Source organism: Gavialis gangeticus, unplaced genomic scaffold (genome assembly GCF_001723915.1).
Source record: "Gavialis gangeticus isolate Ggan-Ray unplaced genomic scaffold, GavGan_comp1, whole genome shotgun sequence".
Classification (NCBI taxonomy): Eukaryota; Metazoa; Chordata; order Crocodylia; family Gavialidae; genus Gavialis; species Gavialis gangeticus.
The window spans coordinates 44491729-44500307 of record NW_017728996.1 but is presented as its reverse complement, the minus strand read 5'-3'; the positions used below and the strand labels follow the sequence as shown (position 1 = coordinate 44500307).

Here is an 8579-nt window from a genome sequence, read left to right as displayed (position 1 = left end):
AGTGGAGGGAGCATCCACATGAGCACATACTGCAGCAAGTCGGGATGCATCCATGCAGCATGACCCATATTGGTGTGGCTCGTGGGGTGTGCGGACCCTGCTAATGCAGCCTACTAGGGTGTGTGGGCCTCAGCCACTTAGAAGTTGGACAGCTGTGGTCCAGTATTAAGTAGAAAGCTACTGGTTAACACCTACATCCAGAAACTCTTGAGATAAGGCAGGAGTTGAATTATTTGCTGGCCCATGAACAGTAACAATGATTTAGATATACATATCTACAATGTGCAATATTACCTGGTGCCTATGGACCTAGACTCAAGAAGCTTATTGATATTTTTATATCTATGGTTTTGATATTAATCTTAGGTTTTAGAAAAGACTCCTTTTTGGCATTGTGAATGTTCAAAATACCAGGTTGAACAAATTGCAGCTGAAAGAAATAAGTGTACTAAGAAGGTAATTTACAACATGATCGTTCCTCAAATTTTGTTTGGAAGTATAAAGAAAAGTACAAGATCTATAGGCCTGGAAGCTATTTGAACTTCTTAATTCCTAATGAACTTCCTGATTCTTAATTTCAAAGCTAATTTCCATTAACATGGAATTTCTGATGTACTTCTGATCACATCAGCATTTTTCTGAATATTCTTTCTTTTTACATGTATACAACGGTGACATTCAGTTACCTTTTTATTAAGACAGTTTTTGTCTTAGTGTAATGAAAATAGATTTAAGTCTTGCCATTCAAAATATATTTAAAGATGGATGAAGAATGTTATAGAGTAACACATTTTTAAGCATCAAACGTGACTTATTTAAATGTGCCAATAAAAACATTATGAGACTAGTAGCAACACATTTTATCCTGAGGTTATGGTAAAATACATAGATTTATAATTTGTTCTTAGCTGGTAACTATTGTATTGACTCTAATCCAATATGAGGTTTTTTCCCCTCAATCAGCAAGGAGGGAAAAAAAATCTCAGAACTCATATCTGTTATGGTATATAAAATTGCTTCTTGGTAATGTCTAGGGACAAGGTGAACTATGATCATCACTACTGACTGGCGTAGGATTGCACACAACCAATTCTATTTCTTAACTTTTGTTAAGAACTATATTTCTTAACACTTTGTCCTGGTTTATTTTGTTCTCATCTATTAAGTCTTGTCTTTTGGATTCTACACTTCTCAGGGCAAGATCTATCATTTTATTCACATACTGTCCTCCAAATAGGACACAGCTCATTTTGGGAAGGCAGAATAAAGGAAAAAAAATTCCTTTGAACTAACCTGTTCAGAATCAGTTTCTTCAGTTAAGTCACACACCCCAATTTTCAATCAGTACCTTTTGGGGAAAAAGTGAGTGTGGTCTGTGAATAAATAAATCAGGTCTGTACAAAGTGAAGGCTTTTATTTAATACCTCATTGTGAATGGTAAGTCGATGCAATGTTTTCCAAGACTGGCATACACTCATTCATTTTTCGATGAATTACAGTTGTCAGTATAAGAAACAAATAGTTGCTGATATTGCCAGTGAATAATAGAACCAAATACTTGGTCTGAGTTTTATGAGGATATTTGACATTATGGTATATCCTACATATGAATATTTTGTTTGTTTTTTATGTACTTGACTTAGGATGAAATGAGTCCGCTGTGGGGAAGGAAAGACACTTTTTTGGTCCAATGCAGTGGTGGAGGTGGTGAGATGTTACAGTGCTTTCTCTGATTCTGTGGAGTGTAGATTCAGAAACACATCTTGTTTATTCCTTCATAAAACTGCATTGATTTCTGTGCTATCCTGTTGGATCTGCCTAATAGGGGTGAGGATGGAATAATACTAAAACTTGAATGTACTTCTCTCAACAGGTGTTTCATAGGGGTGTGCAAAACGGGCCCTACTCAATTCAGATTGAGATTCAGCCCAAATCAGGGACAGTGATTCAATTAATTGGTTCCGATCACTGTCCCCAGTTTGATTTGGCCAAATCCAAATCTGAAGATTCAATGCTGATTCAGAAAACATAGACACAGCTTTATACACTGAGGTACCAGGCACGGCTCATGAATGCTGTGATGGTGGGATGGATGGAGCATCCCACAGGAGCATGGGGGGGCCCTCCACGTGCTCGGTGGTGAACCCAGAAGTGGACTGGAAGTACTTCTGTTCCATTTCTGGGTCTGCTGGGGAGGGAGTGCGCTGGAGGGCCTCCCACCCTCCCGGCTTGGCAATCAGCCACGGGGGTCCCTGGTTGCCCTCCCAGACCCAGGAGGCACCAGTCACTGAGCCAGGAAGGTGCAGGGGGGCCCCCCAGTGTGCTGTCGAGCAGACCCGGAAGTGGACTGGAAGTACGCTGGTCTACTTCTGGGTCTGCTGCCAAGTGCACTGGGGAGCCCCCTGCACTCCTGTGGGACACTTCATGCACCCCAGCATCTCAGCATTCACAAGACACCTGCTACCTAGAGGTATGTAGAAAAGACATTTAAAGCTGTGTCTGTGTCCGAATCGCTGAATCTTTCCGAATCTCTCTAAATCAATTCAGAGAGTTCTGATTCGATTTGAAGAGATTGAAGCGTCCTCTGATTCCAGGGACGATGCGTAGGGGGTGCACGTGGGTGCATGAGCACCCCCTGAGCATGGCGGTGTACTGCCTGCAAAAAGCCACCGCCAACACCCCAACGCCAACACCACCAGTGGCATCCACGGGCAGTCTATGTCTGATTTGATTCAGAGATTCAGCCACTGAATCAGGCCAAATCTCTGTGGAATTGAGTCAGGGACCAAAGCTTCACACAGCCCTAGTGCTTCATAGAAGATCTGGAACTGAGGGAGACAATAATGCCATTAATGATATTAAGTTTGGCTTAAAACTGTTCTAGTAATATTTATAAAACAATACAAGAACCAAGCCTTCTGGTCACTACTCAGGGTAGTCTTTCCTTTTTCTAAGTATAAATTAACACACTATTAGCAGGTACTTCCTGGACTACTATAACGAACAGCATCTAAGCAATATACAGGGGCTCTAAATACATCAAAGTCACCTATTTAATTTTGTTTTGGAGTCCACTGTTTTGTGGGTGTGCAGAATAGACTCTTTATATTGCTGTAATAAACTTTTGCCAGAGGACTGAATTTCAGCCATATGACGATGCTGTTTATGTCGTTTTGACAAAGTTCTACATGGTTTGTGATTCATTTTCAGATTACTTGTACTCCCCCCGTCCTTTTTGTATCCCTTCAACAATGTCATGAAGACACCAGCAGTTAAAGTTTTCACATAGTCTGACACCAATCCACTGTCAGCTTGATAAAGGCCAGACAGATAATTAATTCTTTATGATCATACACTTTTTTGCTTTTCTGTCAAAACCGGCAACAGTACAGAAATTAGTGCCCAGTGTGATAGCTGGTGTTATGCTAACTTTATTCAGTAGGTTTAAGACTGAGACTTCATTCCCTTATTTTATATAGCACAGCACATCGGCACCAGATAGGAAATGCTTTCAGTCAGGAACTTGTTTTACTGGAACTGGAGCAAGAGGTTAAAGACGCTCTGGTCCTATGAACCATAAATTCCCTCCATTTTGTATTAATTTGCACTTCTCAACTGGATTTGTGAAAGCATGCTGTAGATTGACTAATACTTACTAACAGTGTATGATAACTTTTAACAACTGTATCTTTTGTTTTAGAACATTCACAGATGCACAGGACATCTCAAAAGAATTGCCAGTTAATTCTGGGAAGATCCAAGGCAAGGAACCCATAGGTCAGTATATGAATTAAGGTCTTTGCTTGAAAACTTGGATTATTACATCCTTGTTTCAGATGTTCCAATCACAAAAAGTGATGGGAGAACTCCATGACTTTCTGCATATTTATTGTGTAGGGAAAAGGAGCAGAATTGAGAGAGAAATTTGCATTAGAAAGTGATAGTTTCTGTTCCGTATCTAAGGCTGAAGCTAGTTTTACATTACTCTTTTTAAGAGATCCTTTTCTAATAATCTCATAATAATTTCTTAATATGGCCTTTGCATATATTTTTGCAAATTATACTGAATATGTTTTAAGGATGGATAGACAAAGTGTGTCAGATAGGTGTTGAAGCTCAAATAGAAGTGAATCAAGACAGCTAAAAACTGCTAAGATTGTGTAAATTCAAATGAGCTTTAGAGTTTTCTGTACTTATGTTTGAGGGGCTTCCTAGATAAAAGTGAAAATAATGTATCTAATCCTAGATAAATTATTTAAGGAAATCTGTGTTAATTTTGTCTATACAACCTATTTACAATTTTTTTAAATATTTGAAAGTGTGTAACTCCAGTGTGGTATAGAGATATTCAGACTGGGTTCTGAATATCACACACATTAATTAATGCGCCATAGTTACTGCACATTAAGTTTAGTGCTTGCATAATGTTTCGTTCTATAATAAAATATTCAAAGGGTTTCCATATGCTGAACTCTTTTAGTGTTTTAGAGTCTAATTGAAAATAGTTTCTGCTGTTTGTTAAATCTCTTTTCTTTCAGAGGTTAGAAAACCTTCTCTATAGTATTCCCAGCTCCAGGGTTACAATGGGGTAAGAATAAGATAGCAATACAGGCCAAAGGGAATGTGCAAGGACATGAGGAAAGGGAAGAATAGAGGCTGGTGTGTAGAAAACAGAGTATTCTTTCATGGGTCACAATTAGGCTTTGTCAGACTATTAAGCCTCATGCTTTGTAGTGGGTTTCCTGGTTTTGTTAATCAGACCATTTAGAGGCAGAATGATGGTAACTTGTTGGTTAAACCCCAGTTCTAAATGTAACAAGAGTTCAGTTATAATGGCAGCTCTGTCTCAGACACCCTGTGTGAACTTGGGCCAGTCCCATAGTTCCCAGTCCTGCTTCCATTCAAGTCGATAGTAAAGCTCATATTTACTTCAAGAATCCTATTTTTATTCCATGCCTCATTTTTCCTATCTGTAACATAGTTTGATACTGACTATATCTGAATGCTGAGTCTAATTTAAATATTACTTAACATGTATTGAAGTCCTTGGATGTTAGCTGTTATAGACAAATAAATACTAATAGTATTTCAACAGTCCTCAGCATCATCGGAGCATTTCATAAGTAGTTATAAATATGCACGGCGATGAAGCATTTGTGTGCGTGTGCTGGTATCTGTGTATGTGTATTCATGCATGTGCTCTCTGTGGCAGAAGGCCACCTCTTTCTCTCCCCAAAAACTCTGCTTTGTGACAATTTGGTTAATATGGGGCCTGCAGAGGGCAGACATCCCATCTCTTTTAAGTAACCTGAGTTGGATACATTCCTGAGGGAGGGGGGCATCACATACCTGGGTGAGGGGCTTATGCTCCCTATTGTTCTAAGCAATGCCACCCTGACTGGGAGCAGGGGGGACTAGAGACCCTGCCAGTGTGCCCGGCAACCAGTGATGCATTTCAAATTGGTTGGCTGGCAGCCAACAGGTGCTGGCCTCCATTGGATCAGGTAAATGAGGTCATAAGTTCTATATAAGTTAAGGACTGCCCAGGAGGGGGAGCAATAGCCACGATGAAAACTCAGAGCTGGACCATCTGAAACTTGTTCTCTCTCTTGAAACTCATGATCAATGAACTGCCTGCCTCCAAAGGGAATCTCCACCTGCCTCTGGATGATACTTGTGAGTAAGCTACCTGAGATCTAACTAGATATATAGTTTGCAGTAACTCAGATGCGTGATCAAAGGCTCCCCAGCCATGCCAGTTTGCTCTATGGGATTTCTCTGATATTGCTCTACTCTGTACCCTATTCCAAACCTACTCCTTGTAACCAATAAAGTTCTCCTTTGTACCTAGCATGGGAGCCTTTATTGGGAGTGGGTCTAGATTATTCCTTGGGGTCCCCTTGGTTCGGCTGACTAAGGGAGACCACTGTCTGTGCTTCAGTCTGAAGGAAGCCTCCAAGTTATTAAAGTGGGTCAAGTACCCTCAAGGGCCACTAGGTCTGTGTTTCCCAGAAAGCACAGTGCCAGGATCAGGCCAGACCCTGGGTGTTGGCAGCACTACTCTCAGGCTAGCAGGTGTGCTCCAGGAAGGGGGTCGGCCAGACGTGAAGTGTCCCCAGGGAGGTACTCAGAGCCTGGAAGGTGGTCGGTCGCAGTGAGGTGGGTGGCTTAGCACAGGAGCACCCCCTACTGGCCCGCCACACTCTCCAGAGGCTTCTTATTACATCTATTTCTGGAGTCAGTGAAGAGAGTAAACATGCATAAAAATGTCTCACTTATATTCCTTTTTAACTACACTGTTATTTCTGAATTTATTTAAGCTCAAAGATCCAATATGCCATCAAAGGTCCAATTATCATCTTCATTATTCCATACAATTGGAAGTTTGAAGCAAAGGTTGCTTCAAAATCAATCCAAATTTAACCCTGGAAGAAGCAGTATTAAAGTTGGAGCAGTTTTGCTATATTTGTATTGTTTCCTATTTGTCCACAAGTAACAACTAGAATCTAGTATGTTGAAATGTTCCCCTTCTGAGACAGCTCCAAATGCACATATGTCCATAACCATATAGACAGAGTACACAAAGCTCTTTACACTACAGCACCCCCAACTCAAATAAACCCAGGGAAAGATACTGATTCTTCTGCTTTGAACAAACAGCAGATTCTGAAGAAAGATAAACTTCTGATTCTACTCTGGGAGGATATGATCATAGGGAAGTAGGACTGGAAGGGACTTCACAAGGTTATCTAGTCCAGCCACTGCTCAAGGCATAATCATCCCTGACTAGACCATTCCAGCCAACTGTCTGTCTAACCTGCTCTTGAAAATGTACAAGGATGGCGGTTATACAGTTTCTCTAGGTAGACTGTTTCAATGCTTCACCACCCTCAGGACACTGCTACATCTTAGCTATATTACATACTGAACTAGTTAATTGAGCAATAAAATTAGACTGGCCACATGTGCAAATTAAGACCAGCCACACATGCAAAGTAATTATCACACCATAAAAATGACTATCCAACTATTAAAAGAGCCAACCAGCTACAAAGTTAGTGCTTGAAAATGTGTAACAGGCCTATAGCTGGTTTCCAGCTTTAATTTGAACATGTAGCAAGGTCTTCATAGTTAGAAACTTCCTTCTAATTTCTAATGTACATTTCCCCTGCTGAAGCTTGAGGCTATTACTCCTAAACCTGTACCTTAGAGCTATAGAGAAAAACCCATCTCCATCCTCTCTGTAATCAGCTTTCAGGTATTTGAAATCTGTTATCAAATCCCACCTCGGTCTTCCTTTCTCCAGACTACATATCCCAAATCTTTCAGACTTTCATCATAAGTCTTGTCTCCCAAGCCCCTAATAATTTTTGTTGCTCTAAACTGGGCTCTGAACGTTGTTGGTGAAGCTCAACAACTTATTAGAATGTTGGCAAGGCTTCAGCTGAATTGAATTTAATTCAGTTAGATTATTAGAAAAGTGATGAAAGAGGAATAGATATTTAAAAAGATGTTTTTGATTCCTGATTGAAGCAAAACATAAAAATTCACCAGCCAGTAAACCAGTTTCTAGCCAGTTTTTTTAAATATTAATGTATGTTACAGAATGTCATATTTACATACATGATCATTATAAGAAATGCCATTTACTAGGTCAGACCACAGGTTTATCTAACCTAGAATCTAGTCTTGCATGGCAGCAGAGTGGATGCTGAAAGACAGAGGTGAATAGAGCATGTCCAGAATTGTCCCACTCTCTGTTCTTCTCTCATTGCAGATTATTATTATATTCATAGTGGAAATGAAAACATATAAGACTTGTTGTATATTATTTCAAGAAGGGTTTCTCCAAGTATGTCAGTAGCAAGAGGAGGATCAGGGAAAGTATGGGTCCCTGACTGAATGGGGGAGGCAACCTTGTGATAGAGGATGCAGAAGAGGCTGAAGTGCTGAATGCCTTCCTTGCCTCAGTCTTCAGAGGCAAGGTCAGCTCCCAGACTGCTGCACCAGGCAGCACAATTTGGGGAGGAGGTGAGCAGCCCTCAGTGGTAAAAGAACAGGTTAGGCCTTATGTAGAAAAGTTGGACATGTACAAGCCCATGGGACTGGATGGGGTGTACCCAAGAGTGTTGAGGCAGTTGGCTGATATGATTGCAGAGCCATTGGCCATCATCTTTGAAAACTCATGGTGATCAGGAGAAGTCCTGGATGATTGGAAAAGGGCAGACACAGTGTCCATATTTAAGAAAGGGAAAAAGGATCCAGGGAACTATAAACCAGTCAGCCTCACCTCAGTCCCTGGAAAAATCATGAAGCAGATCCTCACGGAATCCTTTTGTAAGCACTTGGAGGAGAAGGTGATTAGGAACAGTCAGTATGGATTCACCAAGGACAAGTCATGTCTGACCAACCTGATTGCCTTCTGTGATGAGGTGACTGTCTCTGTGGATGCAGGGAGACCAGTGGATGTGGTATACCCTGATTTTAGTAAGGCTTTTTATACGGTCTCCCACAGCATTCTTGCAGGCAGGCTAAGGAAGTACAGACTGGATGAATGGACTGTAAAGTAGATAGGTCAC

At 40.8% G+C, this 8579-nt stretch overlaps 1 protein-coding gene across 1 annotated transcript in view; it reads left to right on the top strand.

Annotated features, from left to right (window-relative positions):
• The window catches only part of ACSBG1 (acyl-CoA synthetase bubblegum family member 1), a 101644-nt gene that overhangs the window by 12095 nt on the left and 80970 nt on the right, over nucleotides 1–8579 (top strand). The window contains exon 2 of the mRNA XM_019504398.1: nucleotides 3701–3777. Coding sequence (XP_019359943.1) covers nucleotides 3701–3777 — 77 coding nt within the window. The remainder of the gene's footprint in view (nucleotides 1–3700; nucleotides 3778–8579) is intronic.